Here is a 19824-nt window from a genome sequence, read left to right as displayed (position 1 = left end):
ATAGCATGTGAATCCACATCACTGCATGCCACGAACAGACGCTTACTGGGTAAGTAACATTTTCCTTTTCCTGTCTTCCCTTTTTTTCCCCATGTACGTCTTGCACCCTATTGTTCCAATCTATTGTTATGGGCATGTACACTCCTGCCCAGTTTGTTTTCTATGTTTATTGCAGCATAACTGGTGTGAGATTTAATAGTGGTATGTATTTCCTGTGATGTAATGAACAGTACTGTATTATGTTCTAAATCGCTAAAGGTTGTTACGCCAAAATGCGCAAAATAAAATGTGGCAATCATGCTTTGTAACCCTCTAGAAATTCTGTCATTGCCAAATATCCAAATTTAAATGCATCTATCCTCTTCTCATTCTTTCTTTCCTTATTTGATTTCAGCGCATGGACCTCGACCGCCGGCGGGAGGAGGCCCGCAACCCCAAACGCAAGCCGCGGCTGATGGAGGAGGATGAGCTGCCATCCTGGATCCTCAAGGATGATGCTGAGGTGGAGCGACTCACCTGTGAGGAAGAGGCTGAGAAGATGTTTGGTAGAGGTTCACGACATCGACGAGAAGTGGACTACAGTGACTCCCTCACAGAGAAACAATGGCTGAAGGTGAGTCATTGTTACACTGTATGCAAGTCTGCCTTTTCAATGGCTTTAAATTTCCCTTATAACACTCTAAGAGGGAAAAATCTTCTTTACAGATCCAGTCGCTGCCTTTGAGTATTAAGTACCTTTGAGTCTTTAAAAACTCTTATTCTTACATTTGACTTGATTGATATCTCCAGTGAGCTTGGCCCTTTAGGTTAGAGCTGTGAGACCTGGGTGTAATGCAAATTGATGACCCCTTCTGCAAAATATAGTTAGGGTGGAGCGTTCTTGAAATTCCCTTTAGGCTCTTTGCCTCACAGATATAGAAAGGCCTTGCCGTTAAACATTCCACTTTAGGGGTTGGCTTGTTGCACAGCAGCTGCCTTTGTTACACACCCCATGTGCTGGCTGGGTATGCAGGCTGAATTCCCATATAGTAATTAGGTACTCTTCTATTGTCAGTCTTTTCTTGTCATTCCAAGACCTGTACTGCTGAAGGTGGTGCAGATTCCAAAGCACTGCTTGTTGCAGTTTTTGTTTTCATGCAGCCTGGTTGCTAATCCTTCGGGTTGTTTTTATGTGACTTGTTTGGTCACCACCTTGCTACTGTGAGAAATTGTCATCTTTCTTGCATGGGTATGCCCCCACTTTTTGCTGAATTGCTGATGTTCTTTGACTGAGTGTGCCCTGGGCTCCTGCCAACCAGGTACCCAGGGCCTGTGTTCCTTCCCTAAGACTGTGTTGAAACTAAAACCCAATTGGCATCTCTGGCCACCTGTCAGCCCCTAGTAAATGGTACCCTAGGTGCCCAGGGCATGGTGACCAGAGAAGACCCTTAAGGGCTGCAGCACTTGTTCTGCCACCCGTAGGGGCCCTGTACCCTGACACCCACACACTGCCTTTGCAGGCTGAGTGTCTAAGTACAGAACTAAACAGAGAGTCTACATGGCACACATCCCTGTGTGCCATGCCCACAGTGGAGCTCACTGCCCTGGCATCCACCAGTCACCCCTCTAGCTAGGTGCCCTATGCCAGTGGTGTAGGCCCCTGTAACTCAGGGCATAGGTGTACCCAGGGCTGCCAGGGGCTGCAGCATGTATTATGCCACCCCTGGCTGGCCTCCTAAATTTGACACAACTGGCTGCATGACAGCTGGGGCAAAGTCGTGTAATCACTCTTTGCTGTAGGTGTAGTATACCTATACCTAACCCTAAAATGGACACACAGATTCCTATCAGTCACTCCTATGGCAGGCCTTGACAATCCTGAAGGCAGAGTGCTTGGAATCGTGTGAGATAGTGCTCTGGCATGAGCTGAGCCTGTCTGCAGCTTGCGGAGCCAAGTCCTAATAGCTGTTCCATGATATCGCATACCATATACTCTTAAGTGCATTATAATCCTCGCGGTTAAATGCTAACTTTGGTATTGCTTTATCAAAACATGTCGAGTAAGGTGTCATACGAATTGGAATACTAACCCCTCGCCAATCCTGGCGACGGGGTTAGCATTCCACCCTTCTAGAGGGACACGACATGTGTGTAACTGTGAACCCCGGTTAAAGTTAACTGAAGCCTCAGCTCCACAAAATGGATGCTGCCACCACAGACACGAGTCTGACCCCCTGCAGCTGGGAGTCCTTCCAGCGAGGGGAGCCTGGACAAAGGGTTTCCTGTCAGGGGCGGTGCTAGCACCATCCCAGACATGGTTTTGTGTATCCTGGGTAGGCAGGGCTTTTCAGGAAGGTGACTGCTGAGTGGCACCCCGGTGCTCACTACGCATAGGCCGGTCTGAACCAGTTCCAGGGGCACACCAGCCCCTGGCCTGGGGAAGTCCGGCATGGCAGAGGGGTGTAACCACCCCCCACCTAGTCCCACCCATAGGCAGGACCTAGTCACCGGGTCAGCCCCCTTTTTTAGTATAAAGATGGGAGCGGGCCCCCTGTTCAAATTAGATCATCTTTGGAATCAAGACACGACTTTCTTCGAAAAGGACTTCACGATTTCTTCATCAAGATTCTCCCTTGTGGCTAAGGAGTAGTCACCCTGCATCCGCAGGCACCATCCTAAAGAACACTGCGGTCTGCTGCAAGTCCTTCATCACGAATCCGACGACCCAGCTCGACGAGACCCGGCTTCCCTGGCACCTCTGACCTCTACTCACCTCTACAGCTAAGCTGAGAACCGTGAGTGCGACGAGACCTCGAGGGACCGACGATCGCCAAGACTGCACGACATCTTTACTGCAAGCCCACCGTGTCCTCCACGGGTGAGTGCTTTGGGGTCCGAGAAGCCCCGACCCTGCGCAGCTCCAGCACCCAAGGTCAGCCTCCCTGCATCTCCACGATCTGCGTGGGGCCCTTTTGCTGTTTGCTGTGCACCGCGTTGTTTGGCTACTAGCCGGCTGGCTTATGGCCTTCTGAACAACGCCCGACGACATCACTGCTGCTGGTCTGGTTGCTCCAGACTGGCCCTTGCTTCCTTCTTGAAGAGAGGCACCCCGGACCCTCCTGGTCCACTCCAGACGCCATTTTAGGTCCACCGCGTGGGCTTGAATTTGCCAAGGCTTTGTTGCCCAATCCTGGGTCCAGCGACGCCGACAGCTTCCATCTTCGTGGGACAGCTCGATCCTCCTTCCTGGTCGCCGACAACGCCTCCTGGTCCGTGAGATCTCCGAGCACAGCGTCACCCACTCACCTTGTCGAGGTGGCTACCATCCGGTGCCCTCCTGGTGCCCACTGACTACTGGCTAGTAGTCTCGAACTTGGTCCCCTCTGCTTTCAGGTGTCATCTTCCATCGATCCAGGCTTGGATCCACCGAACTTTCTTCACTGGTCGCCTGCCAGCAACTTCTTTCTTCCAGGCTCCTGGTCCGTCAACGAGGATTCCCGACGTCTTTTGAGTCCTATGCAGCTGCAGCCCCTGGGCTAGGTAACTTCGGCATTTCGGTGCCCCAGCATAGCCTCAGTATCCAAGGGTCAGAATCTACTTTCGTTTTCTCCCTACCAGGTCGGGTTCGCCCGAGGACACTAACTTTGCAATTTCTAGCTACCATAGACTTTGTCCCGCATCTCGCGTGAGAGTGCACACACTGCACCCGAGTCCCCTGGGTCTCCTAGAAGTAATCTAACGATTCTATAGTCAAGTCCTAGCGATTCCAAAGGCTATTAGTACTGTACTTACCTGCTAGTAATTTCGCATTCCACTTTTCTAGTATATGGTTTTCCGTGCCCCTCGGGCATTTGTATATACTGTGCTAACTTAAGTATTTTTGTAAGAGTTTTGGTTTGTGCTTAGTACCCTGTCCTCATAAAGAGTACAGGGCTGGTGTGATCTTTAATAAATAACTGTTTATTTTCATAACACTTGTGTGGTGTCCTTTCACTTGGTATTCAAGGGGTATATGTGTGGTAAACGGCTGGCTTAACACGCCCTCTCGAGTCTTTAGCCTTAGACTGCTCGTATCCACGCTACTAGGATAGCTGGTCTATAAGGTTGACTTACAACCAATCATCAATAAGGGTTGCTGGACTGATACATAGTGTTCACTAGAATAGTGACCACTGCTTATCAGGCCACCTTCTCACATTGGTGAGCAGCGGTTGGGATTTGAGCTTGCTGTTGTTTTACCACACGTATCCTAAGAATATCTTGTTGAAAGATCACATAAGTATTGTTAGTACATATAACCAAGCTTAGAATACTCTGAGTTCTACTGAACCAGCTGTTGCAGCTCCTCAAGGCTTAGCACACCTTGGCTGCAACTCTTAGCAAGGGATCAGTAGGTAAACACATAGTGCAGGTAGGTGCATCACTTACACCACACTAGAATCAGCATGTCAGACAAAGGAGGAAACTCTGAGTATACCCTTGTGTCAGTGGACCCTCCACAGGTCCTTACTTCAAAATATGCTGCTCTTAGCTTCCATGAGATGAGACAAGTGTGTACTCTCAGGAAACTAAAACAGGGGTCTAACCCCACCACTTCCTTTCTGATTGGTCTCTTAGAGGCTTATGATGCCAGTAGGGCTGGTAACCCAGACCTTTCTAATCCAGAAGGAAGTTTGCCCTCCTTACAGGGACCCTTTGATAGCCAGGACCATCCCCTCCAGGAAGCAGATGATGCTGAGGATGAGGACCAGTTGTCAGGGGATGAGGCAGATAAGGGACAGCTAGAAGTCAGTAGACTAAGCAGGTCCAACTTAAGCAGACATGAGCTTGGTACTGGGGGACCCCTGGGCCCACTCTCGTCAGCTTAACATTGGGAATGGACGAGTTAGGTCTCTATCAAGAGGCTCTAACAGATCCTTTCGAACCAATGGCTCTCTCAACTCTTCTCACAGAGGGATGTCTTCCCCTAAGAGGAGAGTGTATGAAGCTGAAGAAAGGGCAATCAAACTGAGGATTGAAAGGGAAGAACTTGCCCTGGCCAAAGAGAGACTTGCCCTTGCTAGAGAGCAAGAATTATGTGGGCTACAGCCCACTGGTGGCAGCAATAAACCTAGCAATAGGGAAAGGAGTTTTGATACAAAGCACCTGAATAAGATAGTGCCCCCCTTTAAAGAAGGGGATGACATCCACAAATGGATTACTGCTTTGGAGAGAGCCTGCACTGTGCAGGGTGTTCCCCAAAGTCAGTGGGCAGCTATCTTGTGGCTCTCCTTTGATGGTAAAGGTAGAGATAAGCTCCTCACCACAAGGGTGGAGGATGCTAACAATTACAAAATCTTGAAGAATACACTGGTTGATGGGTTTGGTTTAACCACTGAACAATACAGGATGCTGTTCAGAGACACCCAGAAAACTCAGTCTCAAGATTGGACTGACTTTGTTGATTGTGCCACTAAGGCTTTTGAAGGCTGGCTACTGGGTAGTAAGGTTACTGATTTTAAAGGATTGTATAATCTAATTATGAGGGAGCAAATCTTAAATAATTGTCAGAACCAGTTATTACATCAGCACCTGGTAGACTCTGATCTGACCTCTCCACAGGAATTGGGTAAGAGGGCAGACAAATGGGTCAGAACCAGGGTTAGGCCTAAAAACCAGGGTGGTGACCAGAAAAAGGAATCAACCAAGCCTCAAGAGAAGGGTGGGGATAAATCCACAGAGAAGACTTCCCAAGGGCCCCAAAACTCCAACAAGGGTGGTGGGTCCCAGAACACTCCTTCAGAACAGAAGAAGCCTTATTGCCATACCTGTAAACAGGTGGGTCATTACAAAAGTGATGCCAGTTGCCCTCAAAATGGTAATAAGGGAAATATACCCCCAGGTAATACTCCTAAACCTCCTGTTACCACTAGTGGTAATCCCCCAGGTGGTGGGAGTGCCCCCAAGAATGTGGTGGGCATTACTTTGGGCCAGCAGGAGGACTATGACCTAGCCAGGTTCCCTGAACACACTCTTGTCTGTTAGACTGGCATGGGGTTTGCCAACTTCACTACTGGACCCCACATTTTGGGAAAGTATAGACAAGAAGTTTTAGTGAATGGTCAGAAAGTTGAGGCATTCAGAGACACAGGGGCCAGCCTCACCATGGTGAGTGACCATCTGGTCCCCTCTGCTCAACTGACCCCTGGTTTTACTTATCAGGTGACAGACATTCATGGAGTGAAGAGAAGGCATCCCATGGCAGTGGTCAAGCTCAGTTGGGGTAATGTCACAGGGCCCATGAGAGTGGCAGTGACAGATAACCTACCTGTAGATTGCTTACTGGGGAATGACCTGGAACTCTCAGCATGGGCTGAGGTGGAACAAGAAACTCATTCCAGAATGTTAGGCCTATCCAGACAGGTTAGTGGGGCAGTAATAGCTACAGCCCCAGTCCCAGCACCATTCCTCCCTGAAAAGGTTGGAAGGGCAGTGGTAGCCACTGCCCAGGCTCAGACAGACTTTTCAGTACAGGATAGGAGGGCTGTGACAGTCACAGCCCAAACACAGACTGAGTGCCCTCCTGAAAAGGTTGGCAAGGTTGAAATGGTCTCAGCCTCTACTCAAACAGATAGTGAGGTTGTGAAGCCTGAAACAATGGATCACTCCACTCAAACAGAGAGCATTGAGGAGGAAGAAGAGTCTCCCCCCTCCCAGACACTAGGTGAGAGCCAGCCTCCTCAGGGAACTGACTCTACCCCTGTTGAAGGAACTGCCCCAGAGGTAGTCAGGCCTAGCCTGGCAGAACCCCTGATGGCAGTGGACCCTTCCCAGGTGGGACCCAGTCTGGAGCAGGTAACCTGCACCTCTCTACCCTGCCTCCGTCAGCCCAGGGCTGAAGAGGACAGGGAGGCCAGTGGTGGACCCAAAAGGGCCCCCTGTCCAAAAGAACCCCTTAATCAGCAGATTAGGATCACTGAAGCTGGTAAACCTAGCCAAGTGAAAATAGAACAGACTCCTGAGGGATCCCCCTTAAAAGTAGTTAGGGAACTCCCACAGCTGGACACTGTTGGGCACAGCCAAACATGGGGCCTAAAAACCCCAGACCTGACCTGTCCCTCCAGTAAGCCAAACAGAGGGACTCAGCCTCCAGCTTTAGGTAGCCAGAGGCTGACCCTGAGAGCTCAGTGCATCTCAGCTAAAGAAAGAAAGGCACACATGATGAATGGTGATTGGAGGAAGTTGAGCCCAAAGGTAGAGGAGCCTCACTTCAGTACTCCATCCCAGCATCAGCCTTCTTCTTTCCCAAGACACACCAGAGACAGAGATTCCCTATGGTGGAGACCCTCAGATACCCTTAGGGTGAGGGGTTGCCTAGTGGACCATGACACAGGGGGAAACCAAGCCAGAGCTGGTCCTTCCTTATATGGCCACTTAGGTAATAGAGGCTTACCTGGACAAGGATAGCCTTATCTCCTTTCGTTTGGGGGGGGGTTGTGTAGGAAGGTACATCCTGACTATGGTTGCCCCCAACTTTTTGCCCTGTGTTTTAGCTGGTTTTTGACATAGTCGACCTGGGATCCTACCAATCAGGACCCCAGGCCTACTGCTCTCTCTTTAAAATGGATTCCATGTACCCTAGGTACATTTCCAATTGGTACTGGGCCACCTTATCAGACCCTGTAACTCAGGGCATAGGTGTACCCAGGGCTGCCAGGGGCTGCAGCATGTATTATGCCACTTCTGGCTGGCCTCCTAAATTTGACACAACTGGCTGCATGACAGCTGGGGCAAAGTCGTGTAATCACTCTTTGCTGTAGGTGTAGTATACCTATACCTAACCCTAAAATGGACACACAGATTCCTATCAGTCACTCCTATGGCAGGCCTTGACAATCCTGAAGGCAGAGTGCTTGGAATCGTGTGAGATAGTGCTCTGGCATGAGCTGAGCCTGTCTGCAGCTTGCGGAACCAAGTCCTAATAGCTGTTCCATGATATCGCATACCATATACTCTTAAGTGCATTATAATCCTCGCGGTTAAATGCTAACTTTGGTATTGCTTTATCAAAACATGTCGAGTAAGGTGTCATACGAATTGGAATACTAACCCCTCGCCAATCCTGGCGACGGGGTTAGCATTCCACCCTTCTAGAGGGACACGACATGTGTGTAACTGTGAACCCCGGTTAAAGTTAACTGAAGCCTCAGCTCCACAAAATGGATGCTGCCACCACAGACACGAGTCTGACCCCCTGCAGCTGGGAGTCCTTCCAGCGAGGGGAGCCTGGACAAAGGGTTTCCTGTCAGGGGCGGTGCTAGCACCGTCCCAGACATGGTTTTGTGTATCCTGGGTAGGCAGGGCTTTTCAGGAAGGTGACTGCTGAGTGGCACCCCGGTGCTCACTACGCATAGGCCGGTCTGAACCAGTTCCAGGGGCACACCAGCCCCTGGCCTGGGGAAGTCCGGCATGGCAGAGGGGTGTAACCACCCCCCACCTAGTCCCACCCATAGGCAGGACCTAGTCACCGGGTCAGCCCCCTTTTTTAGTATAAAGATGGGAGCGGCCCCCCTGTTCAAATTAGATCATCTTTGGAATCAAGACACGACTTTCTTCGAAAAGGACTTCACGATTTCTTCATCAAGATTCTCCCTTGTGGCTAAGGAGTAGTCACCCTGCATCCGCAGGCACCATCCTAAAGAACACTGCGGTCTGCTGCAAGTCCTTCATCACGAATCCGACGACCCAGCTCGACGAGACCCGGCTTCCCTGGCACCTCTGACCTCTACTCACCTCTACAGCTAAGCTGAGAACCGTGAGTGCGACGAGACCTCGAGGGACCGACGATCGCCAAAACTGCACGACATCTTTACTGCAAGCCCACCGTGTCCTCCACGGGTGAGTGCTTTGGGGTCCGAGAAGCCCCGACCCTGCGCAGCTCCAGCACCCAAGGTCAGCCTCCCTGCATCTCCACGATCTGCGTGGGGCCCTTTTGCTGTTTGCTGTGCACCGCGTTGTTTGGCTACTAGCCGGCTGGCTTATGGCCTTCTGAACGACGCCCGACGACATCACTGCTGCTGGTCTGGTTGCTCCAGACTGGCCCTTGCTTCCTTCTTGAAGAGAGGCACCCCGGACCCTCCTGGTCCACTCCAGACGCCATTTTAGGTCCACCGCGTGGGCTTGAATTTGCCAAGGCTTTGTTGCCCAATCCTGGGTCCAGCGACGCCGACAGCTTCCATCTTCGTGGGACAGCTCGATCCTCCTTCCTGGTCGCCGACAACGCCTCCTGGTCCGTGAGATCTCCGAGCACAGCGTCACCCACTCACCTTGTCGAGGTGGCTACCATCCGGTGCCCTCCTGGTGCCCACTGACTACTGGCTAGTAGTCTCGAACTTGGTCCCCTCTGCTTTCAGGTGTCATCTTCCATCGATCCAGGCTTGGATCCACCGAACTTTCTTCACTGGTCGCCTGCCAGCAACTTCTTTCTTCCAGGCTCCTGGTCCGTCAACGAGGATTCCCGACGTCTTTTGAGTCCTATGCAGCTGCAGCCCCTGGGCTAGGTAACTTCGGCATTTCGGTGCCCCAGCATAGCCTCAGTATCCAAGGGTCAGAATCTACTTTCGTTTTCTCCCTACCAGGTCGGGTTCGCCCGAGGACACTAACTTTGCAATTTCTAGCTACCATAGACTTTGTCCGGCATCTCGCGTGAGAGTGCACACACTGCACCCGAGTCCCCTGGGTCTCCTAGAAGTAATCTAACGATTCTATAGTCAAGTCCTAGCGATTCCAAAGGCTATTAGTACTGTACTTACCTGCTAGTAATTTCGCATTCCACTTTTCTAGTATATGGTTTTCCGTGCCCCTCGGGCATTTGTATATACTGTGCTAACTTAAGTATTTTTGTAAGAGTTTTGGTTTGTGCTTAGTACCCTGTCCTCATAAAGAGTACAGGGCTGTTGTGATCTTTAATAAATAACTGTTTATTTCATAACACTTGTGTGGTGTCCTTTCACTTGGTATTCGAGGGGTATAAAGCGCCGGGACACTCTTTTTGAGTAGCCGTGCGCTATAGAAATGAATAATTAACATACAATAACATGTGTGGTAAACGGCTGGCTTAACACGCCCTCTCGAGTCTTTAGCCTTAGACTGCTCGTATCCACGCTACTAGGATAGCTGGTCTATAAGGTTGACTTACAACCAATCATCAATAAGGGTTGCTGGACTGATACATAGTGTTCACTAGAATAGTGACCACTGCATATCAGGCCACCTTCTCACACACTTGTTCTGCCACCCGTAGGGGCCCTGTACCCTGACACCCACACACTGCCTTTGCAGGCTGAGTGTCTAAGTACAGAACTAAACAGAGAGTCTACATGGCACACATCCCTGTGTGCCATGCCCACAGTGGAGCTCACTGCCCTGGCATCCACCAGTCACCCCTCTAGCTAGGTGCCCTATGCCAGTGGTGTAGGCACAGGTGCATGAGCCCTGTGCCCCTTCAATACCCAGGGCCATTCCTGGGTACTGTAAGTGCAGTGCTGCCATTAAGAGTATATGGTGCTGGGAGGTTGTCATTACAAACTCCAAAGCACCATGATGGCTTCACTGAAGAATGAGAAGTTTGATATCAAACTTCTCAGCACATTAAACCCGCACTGATGCCAGCGTGGGATTTAAGTAAAATGCACGGCAGAGGGCATCTTAGAGATGCCCCCTGAAACCTAACCAACTCCCAGTATCCTGACTGTGTGGCTACTGAGGCTGCCACCACCAGTCATGTTTCTGGACCCCTGGGTCTAGAGCCTGCTGCTCTCGGGGGGCCTGGAACAATGCACATCCTGGGACGAGGTGCAAAGCCTCATCCCCCAGGATGGGCATTGGAAGCTTCAAAGGCATACCGCCTTTGTGAGCTTCTCCAGGCCACTTGCTATACTCAGCAACTGGCCCCCACCGGTTCTGACCCCCCTCTCTGGCGGGAAGAATTGCGGGAAACCCTAAGTGAGGAAAGGGGGTGTGCCAGCCTATGCCAACCCCACCCTTCATGTGGGAGAGGCGAGGTGAAGCACGACTCTGGCCATCTTGAAGATGTGGAGCCCTGTCCAATCACAGCTAGGCTCCTGCCCCCCTTCCACAGGAGAGGAGCAGGATAGGGGGTGTACCCACTCCAGGACAGGGACCCATTGGTCCCTGCCCTTGCCCTACCTGTAATGCCCCTAAATGTTGTATTTAGGGGCACCCTGAACCTTCCTTCCTCAGATCCCGATTGCAACAGGAAGAAGAACAAGAAACAAGAAGACCTGCCATGCAGCTGCTAACAAAAGGATGACGCCTACTGACTTGGCTCCAAAAACCTACAGACCTGTTGATCCTTGAACCTGCTCCTGCGAACCTCCGGCGTATCCTGCGGATAGCAACCTCGAAAACCCCGGAGGAACTGCCTGCCTTGAACTCTCCAAAAGACTGGGACTCCCACGAGCAGTGGTTCTGCTCAAACAGCAATACACCTGGTGCCAGCCAGGAACCGCAAATCCAGCCCACACTACCCCCGCCGAGCCTGGCCTTTGCCGGAGTGAACCAAGACCACGAGGACGTCCCCCCGGCGACTGGGACCCAAAGTCCATTGCCCAAAAACCCGCCTCGATGAACCAGACGACGCCTGCAGCCTCAGAGCCAGGGACCCCTCCAACTGAGACCAGCTGAGGGTAAGATTTCCAGGGGCCCATGGCCCCCTGTGCCTTCCTTTGGGGTACCTAACTCTTCTCCAGTATTGGGGTGTCTTTCGTAGATTCAAATGCCTGAATCATTCCCCGTCGTCGGAGTGGGAGTCCCACGGTACATAAAAAAGCAATAATATGCCTATAGAAAATCCAAAACCTTGGTAATAACAAACCAGGAAGTAAAGTAGCCCCAAGCTACAGTGTACAAAACTTCCACACTCATGACTATCCTAGTCATTTTGTATAGACCAAACTGCAGCCAATCAGGCAACAGCACCCACCAGAATGTTCTCCTCAGAGGCTCAGGCTCTCAGATTTTCTACTGCACGTCGTTTGAAGGGAGTCTCCCTGAACTCTGCTCAGTTTCTTCTTTCTTTGGTTGGGTTTTTAGATGTCTACTTCAAGATCCCTCTTTAGGGCTTGTGATTCTTGTGGGAAGCTGAGGCTCTATAATGAGGATCCTCACATTAAGTGCATATATTGTTTATATCCAGATCATGAGGTAAAGGAGTGTAAAATCTGCAGAACCGTTCCTCAGAAAACCCTCAGGGACAGAGAGGGTCGTCTTCTCCTGTGGCTCCAAAAGATCATGGACCAGGATAACCCAGTTTCTAAGGTAGGGAGTATAGCTTCGGGGTCTACTATGTCCTCTAGAAAGCGGAAGGCTGAGGTTGAGAAGGCTTCTCCTGGGGCAAAGGTGTTGAAGAAAGCCCAATCCTCTCAGGATTCTGGTGTGCCTTCTACTTCAAAAAAGGCATCTCCACCTGTTAAATCAGGTCCTGGTACACCCCCAAGGAAAACTGGAAAATCTTCATCTTCCAAGACTAAGAGTAAGACTTTGTCCACTTCAGCGTCGATGACAGCACCACCGTCGACATCTCTTCACGTCAGCGCTTCTTCAACATCTACGGTGACATCCTCCTCACCAAGACCAGCTATGGTGATGTCTTCAGCCGCCTCACCGTCGACGCTGGTTCATGTATCAATTCGTCCCATCTCGCCGATGAAAATAGTGCCATCGATCGTCGACGAAGATTCTAAAGGTACCGTCGACAAGTACTTCGTCGTCGACACAGGCGTTGACGACTGTCATACCGTCGACGAGCTCATCGTCGACGAAGATCACCCGTCGACGTCATCCTCGTCGACGAGGATTTCCCTGCCGTCGACGACATCGTCAACGAAGAAATCGCTTCTGTCGACAACGTTACTGTCGACGAAGAAAATACTCCCGTCGACGACATCATCGTTGACGAAGAAGAAACTATCGTCAACGAAGAAGACACTCCCGTCGACGACGACATCGTCGACGAAGATGGTATTGTCGACAGCCACACCGTCGACGAACATTGCTCTTCCACAGACGGATACTGGTTTTTCTCCGTCCACGGCACCGGCGACGGTGGCACCATCGACGCCTCCACTGTCAGATTGTTCAGAACTGCATGTGTGGTCAGCCAAGCCGTCAACAATTCCTTTCCCTTCACTTTCTACCACAGCTTCATTGCTAGAAAGACGTGGATCATCCGTAACGGCTCTATCTCCATTAAAATTGCCAGAGCAGTTGTTAGACTCTGAGGAGGAAGAGGAGGAATCCTACGAGGACGAAAGTTTTCGTACAGCCAGAAGCCCATCTGAGCTGCTTATAAAATACCAGGATGAAGAACACAAAGAAGAGGAACAATTCCTTGAGCCTTCTGGTCGGGCTCCTGTGTCGGTGCCTTCCGCGCAGATGCCATTGTATCTACTACATAACCTTCAGTATATGTTGAGTGATTATTATTGCCGATTCCCACCTCAGAATCAGGTGATTAGCGCCTCTCAACGCCTATGCCACAAACATCTACGGCACCATTAAGACAACCAAGACAATCTTCTCCGCTGCCAACTTCGGAGACACAACCTACAATACCTCCCTCGCCAGTACCATCTCATCACACCCAGGATGATGTTACTTCTGATGAGGAAAGAGAAGAAGGCGAGGTAGACAAGTCAGTACTGTCGGAGTGGGACGAGTATCAAGCGCAAACTCCTCCAGCTGGTCCACCTGCGGCGGACTCTCCGCCGGTAGACATTGCGACTTTTCATCAAATTATGGACAGGGCAACGAAAAGGTTTCTTATCACCATGGAGGCTAAACAGGATGATTGCTTCCCTTATGATTTTAAAGATCTACCACAAAGACAAGTGAAGACCATCCCAATAATTGACTTTATTTGGAAGGAGGGTTTGAAGATAATGGCTACGCCAAACTCTCTGCCGGCAGTTCTACCTTGAGTAGGTAAGAAATATAAGGCGCCTCTCACTTCACCTGCATGCCTTATTGGTCAAGCTAAAACAGATTGTTGTTGCCCAGGCGACTCAGAGGAGGGCCAGAAATCCTTCTTCTCTAGTCACTGCTCCCCCGGATAGGGAGGGAAGACGTCTCGATTCAATAGGCAAGAAGGTCTCGACTATAGGGGCAACTTCTGTCCATGCCGCGAACCCCTTAGCGATACTTGGGTGGTATGACAGGCAGATGTGGTCAGACATAGCTCCTTACATTGAGAAGCTTTCGGAGCCTGAGAAGTCTGAAGCCAAAAAGATATTGCACGAAGGTGAAAGTGCATCGGCTGAAATAATTGATGCTACAGTGGACGTGGCGGCTACAAGTTTCAGACAGCTGGCGGGTGCAGCTATTCTGAGAAGGTAAAATGTACATCCTTTTACTGGGAGGTCCAGTCTAAGATCATGGACATGGCCTATGATGGAGAGTTCCTTTTCGGGCAACACGTGGATGAGGCTTTACAAGCCATAAAGGAGGACACGGAAACAGCACGATCGCTGGGAACTCTGCAATTCCGTAAGTCTTCCTTTCGTGGTACAAAAGGAAGAGGCAATTTCTCAAACAGAGGGTGTTACTCGTTGCAGCGTTCATATAACAACACGCAAGGTAACCAAAGATACCAACCGTACAGACAACAGATATACGGTCAGAAAGGAAACCAATTTTCCCAGACAAGACGGAAATCCTCTTATCGAGGAAGAGACACCAACAAGAGCAAGTGAGACGTACAACCTGCCACCACCTCTACCCAAGCCAAATTTACAAATTGGAGGAAGAATATCCCACTACTTATCAAATTGGTCCAAGATTACTACGGACAGATGGGTCCTGGACGTTCTACTCCTATGTTTCACATTGTCCACTTTTTCAACATTTTTAAACCATTTCTTCAATGTTCTATCTTTTTGCGTGCAGACTTCTAAAGTGCAATGCCCAAACGCACTTTCGTGAACACAACACCAATTTAGAGCGCCAATCCGTCGCACAGCATCATGCCTACTGGCACATAATCGATCAAGTATACCATACAATTACTATAAAAGTGTCCTCTTTTTGACTAGTATTTTCTGTCCTTCTTGAATACACAATGTTATTTCCGAATGAGTGAATTACCATGATTTTAAAGAGTCTTTGTTTTTAATCTTAATCTTGTGGGTGCAATCCCGTGTAGGACATTCATTGTGAGTCAACATTCGTGGGGAACGGGTGCACGGAAGAGGGAAACGTTAAGCGTTAGTCCATACCAATTATGCTACGATCATTATACTGATGAAAAAACATGGCATATAATCCCAAAATTAGGCACATCAGTAGAAGGCAGTAAGGGGAATTAATTTTTTAGTTTGTGAATAGATAAGCTAATACTGTAGATTGGGTAGAGTGCTAACAGTAACTCTGTGCATCCAATAGTTAATTTCTGTGCAATGATGTAAAGATGATAAACTGATGTCCATGTAGTTTTTTACATTTATAGTGACCCCTGAAGAAGTGCAAATATGCACGAAATGCATTGGGTTTTTACAAAATAAACACTGTCCTGAATGCAAAATGCTCTAGTCGTGTTTTCTCTGAGAGGTCCGGCTGGACATGGCGGGAACACTAGAAACCTGGATGAAATGGCATGAACACTCCGATTGAGGAAAATGAAAAATGCGAATAGAATAATAATGGATAAACTGAGGAGCATGTTAAGATGGAATATATTATGGTATACTTGATGGATTATGTGCCAGTAGGCATGATGCTGTGCGACGGATTGGCGCCGAATGGCGCTCTAAATTGGTGTTGTGTCCTGGACGTTGTATCCAGGGGCCACATTCTAGAATTTGTCAAAGCCCCTCCAAATTCTCCCCCAAAGAGTCCCCCACCAGCTCATCTCAAAGAGCTGTTCTCCCAAGTATATTCCATGATTCGAAAAGGAGCAATCTAAAAAGTACCTCAATTGCAAAGAGGGATATGATTTTATTCAAGATTTTTCCTAATTCGCAAGAAGTCGGGGGAATGGCGCACCATTCTCGACCTGCGTGCCCTCAACAAATACCTCAAAAAATTGTCCTTCCGGATGTTAAAACTTCAAGAAATCCTCCAGTTTATCTCATAAGGGGATCACATGGCAACACTTGACATTCAGGACGCATACTTCCATGTACCCATTCTTCCCAGACACAGGAAGTTTTTAAGGTTCAGAGTGGCTGGCAGGGACTTTCAGTTCAAAGTTCTCCCTTTTGGACTGCGTTCAGCCCCCAGAGTTTTCACAAAGATATTAGCTCCGGTAGCAGCTCATCTTCGATTGGAAGGAATTCAAATTTACCCATATTTGGACGACTGCCTTATCAAGGCCAGTTCTCTAGTCACAGCAGAAGCTCACGTTCAAAGGTGCCTGTCACTTTTCCAGAGCCTGGGTTTCTCAGTGCATTTCGGACTCCATCCCAAAGGAAGTCTTTCTTGGGAGCAACGTTGGACACGCAACTCGCCCGAGTTTTTGTTTCAAAAGAAAGACATATAAAGATCCACAGGATGGCTTCCATATTGCTGAAAAAAGTGTGTTTCTGTTCGCAAGTTCAAGTCTTTCCTAGGGATGATCTCGTCCTGTATCCCTCTCATCCCCAACTATCGTCTAAAGATTAGGCCCTTGCAGGAAGAGTTCAGTCTTCAGTGGGTGCAGGTGGTCAGATCATTCGAGGACATAAGCAACATAACGCCTCGGATGAGGAACTCCATTCAATGGTGGATGCAAATGTGCAACCTGCAAGTGGGATGTGCATTTCTGGCAGAGGTGCCCAGATTCATTGTTACCACGGATGCTTCCCTGGAGGGCTGGGGCGCACACCTCCAGGGAATGACAATCAATGGAGAATGGAACGAACAACAGAAAAAGTGGCACATAAACCTCCTAGAGCTACGAGCCATCTTTCTCTCTCTGAAGTCCTTTCAAAAAATCATCGAGGGTTCCTCGGTTCTAATTCGAACAGACAATACGACCAGCATGCATTACCTGAACAAACAGGGAGGCACAAGGTCGGCCCGGTTATCTCGCCAAGCACAAGAGATTTGGAATTGGGCTCTGGATCACAGCATCAATCTTTCAGCAATCCATGTTCCAGGGGTTTCCAATGTGCTAGCGGACTCCCTCAGCAGGTCTGCTGTATCCAATCACGAATGGGAGATCCATCAGCCAACCCTGGATCGAGTATTCCGAGAGTGGGGTCACCCCAACCTGGATTTGTTTGCGCCAAATCAGAACCGGAAATGCCCACGCTTTGCAAGCTGGATTCCCCACAAGAACTCATGCGGGGATGCCCTTTCGATGAACTGGTTTCGGATATTTGCATACGCCTTTCCACCAATTCCTTTAATCCCCAAGATCATCAGGAAGATGAAGAGACAACCATGTTGTCTATTCCTGATCGCTCCAAGGTGGCCCCGACAGTATTGGTTCACCGAACTTCTCCTCTCGGAGTGCAGTCCAATCCAACTGCCACAAATACCGAATCTCCTGACCACTCAAGTGGGCCAAGTGTGCCATCTGGACCCAGCTTCCTTGAAATTATCTGCTTGGCTCCTCAACACAATGAGTTCGCCCACTTAGACATCCCTGCAGATTGTCAAGAAGTTCTGGCTAATGCTAGAGCGCCAGCCACGATTAAAACCTACAAGCTCAAATGGAAGAGTTTTTGTGCCTGGTGTCGCTCTGCTGATCTGCTTCCCATCCATTCTAGACCAGACCAGATCTTGCCTTTCTTCCTTTATCTGGCTAGATCAGGTTTATCGCATTCAACTCTAAAAGTATTTCTGGCAGCCATTTCCAGTTCCGTCAGGACGGATCAAATTCTCTTTTTTCTTCAAGGGTAATTAAGCAATTTTTTAAAGGACTATTCTGTATGTTTCCTCCAATTCGACGTCCACCTCCATCTTGGCATTTGAATATGGTGCTCGCTCAACTCATGCGTCACCCCTTTGAACCCATTCATAAGATTGATCTCAAATTCCTTTCATGGAAGGTCTCTTTACTCTTGGCATTGACGTCAGCTAGAAGGGTCAGTGACATTCAAGCATTCACTTCAAAATCTCCTTTCTTGCAATTTACTTCAGATTCTGTGGTGCTGCGTACTAATCCTAGGTACATGCCCAAAGTTCCATTTGACTTTCATCTTAATGAGCCGGTGGTTCTCAAGACATTTTTTCCAAATCCATAATCAGCGGCTGAAAGAGCTTTACACTCTTTAGACATCAGGAGATGTCTCAAGTTCTACCTTCAAAGAACAGCCACTATTCGCAAAACAGACCAACTGTTTGTGGCCTATGGAAGACTGCGCCAGGGATGCGCGGTATCCAAACAGACTATAGCCCGATGGGTTTCCTCAGCAATTGGACTCTGTCATCAACAAGCAGGAAGACCCTTGCAGTCTTTACCAAGAGCGCATTCTACAAGAGCGGTATCCTCTTCCACCGCTCTTTTCGCAGTGTGCCTCTTCTTCAGATCTGCAGAGCTGCAACTTGGTCCTGCAGGCACACTTTTACCAGACACTACTGTTTGGACTCGGCCAGTGATGCAGATGCTTCGGTGGGGGTAGAGCAGTTCTTCGTGTTCTTTTCAAATAGGTGAGCCTCTGTTCTCCCTCCTCCTCTATGCTCTTTTTAGACGCTTCTAACATGTTATTATTGTTTGGCTATTTATGCATCTATACTACTATACAATAAGCATCTAATGAGCATGGTGTTCTTTTGTACTGCTATCTACTCTGATTCAGGCATGTGAATCTATGAAAGACACCCCAATACTGGAGAAGAACAATAGTTACTTACCTGTAATCTGTGGTTCTCCGGTTTTTGGTGTCTTTCATAGATTCACATGCACCCACCCACCTCCCCTCAGAGGCACCCTCAGGCAATTATTTTGGTTTCACTCCTGTGCGAGAAAATCTGAGAACCTGAGCCTCTGAGGAGAACATTCTGGTGGGTGCTGTCGCCTGATTGGCTGCAGTTTGGTCTATACAACATGACTAGGATAGTCATGAGTGTGGAAGTTTTGTACACTGTAGCTTAGGGCTACTTTACTTCCTGGTTTGTTTTGGTTTTTCTATAGGCATATTATTGTTTTTTTATGTACTGTGGGACTCCCACTCCGACGACTGGGAATGATTCAAGCATGTGAATCTATGAAAGACCCCAATACTGGAGAACCACAGATTACAGGTAAGTAACTATTGTTCTTCTCCAAGATCCCAACTTACCCCTCGAAGTGGTTGTCGCACCTGAAGAATCTCCATCCCCGAGCCAGCAGCCTTTGTTCACATTTTAACTGTCCCAATGGATAACATTGAACTCCAGATGGCTCAAAAGCACCCTGCACCCAGCCGCCCGAGTGCTGCTGGAAGTTCAATTACTACCCTATTCTACTTTCTCAATTGCCCTGAGTAAGTGACCAGGAGCTCAGCTCCCATAGCTGGGTGGCCTGCTTGCATGCAACCACCAACCAAAGGCCCTCTACCCTTCATTGGATTGCATTGGGCCTACTCTCTCTGCACCCGGCTGCTCTAGCGCCGCTGAGGGTGTAACTGCTGTACCTCTCCGACCCTGGGAGACCCCTGAGTCTATGCCCAGAACCTTAACTCCACCAGTCGAGCACTTACCTACAAGCTGATAACTCACTGTCCTTCCATAAGTTAACATTGACTGGTTTCACTTGAAATTTCTTTTAAGTGTGGAGTTTTGAAACTTTAAAATATTCATCTAAAATCAGCCCAATACTGAATTCCGAATTACTCACCTGTGATCAGGAGAGAAGCCAGTACTGTACCTTTTACCCCAGTACTG

The 19824-nt window shown here is 49.1% G+C and overlaps 1 protein-coding gene across 2 annotated transcripts in view; it reads left to right on the top strand.

The window, feature by feature from the left end:
• Positions 1-19824, top strand: part of LOC147748431 (SWI/SNF-related matrix-associated actin-dependent regulator of chromatin subfamily A member 4-like) — a 364311-nt gene that overhangs the window by 133521 nt on the left and 210966 nt on the right. For both annotated transcript variants that reach the window (XM_086961561.1, XM_086961552.1), the window contains exon 5: positions 395-613. In XM_086961561.1, coding sequence (XP_086817687.1) covers positions 395-613 — 219 coding nt within the window. The remainder of the gene's footprint in view (positions 1-394; positions 614-19824) is intronic.

The sequence above is a fragment of the Lissotriton vulgaris genome, chromosome 1_1 (assembly GCF_964263255.1).
Source record: "Lissotriton vulgaris chromosome 1_1, aLisVul1.2, whole genome shotgun sequence".
Lineage (NCBI taxonomy): Eukaryota > Metazoa > Chordata > Amphibia > Caudata > Salamandridae > Lissotriton > Lissotriton vulgaris.
The sequence above is the reverse complement of the archived record's forward strand: the minus strand, read 5'-3'. Positions and strand labels throughout refer to the sequence as shown.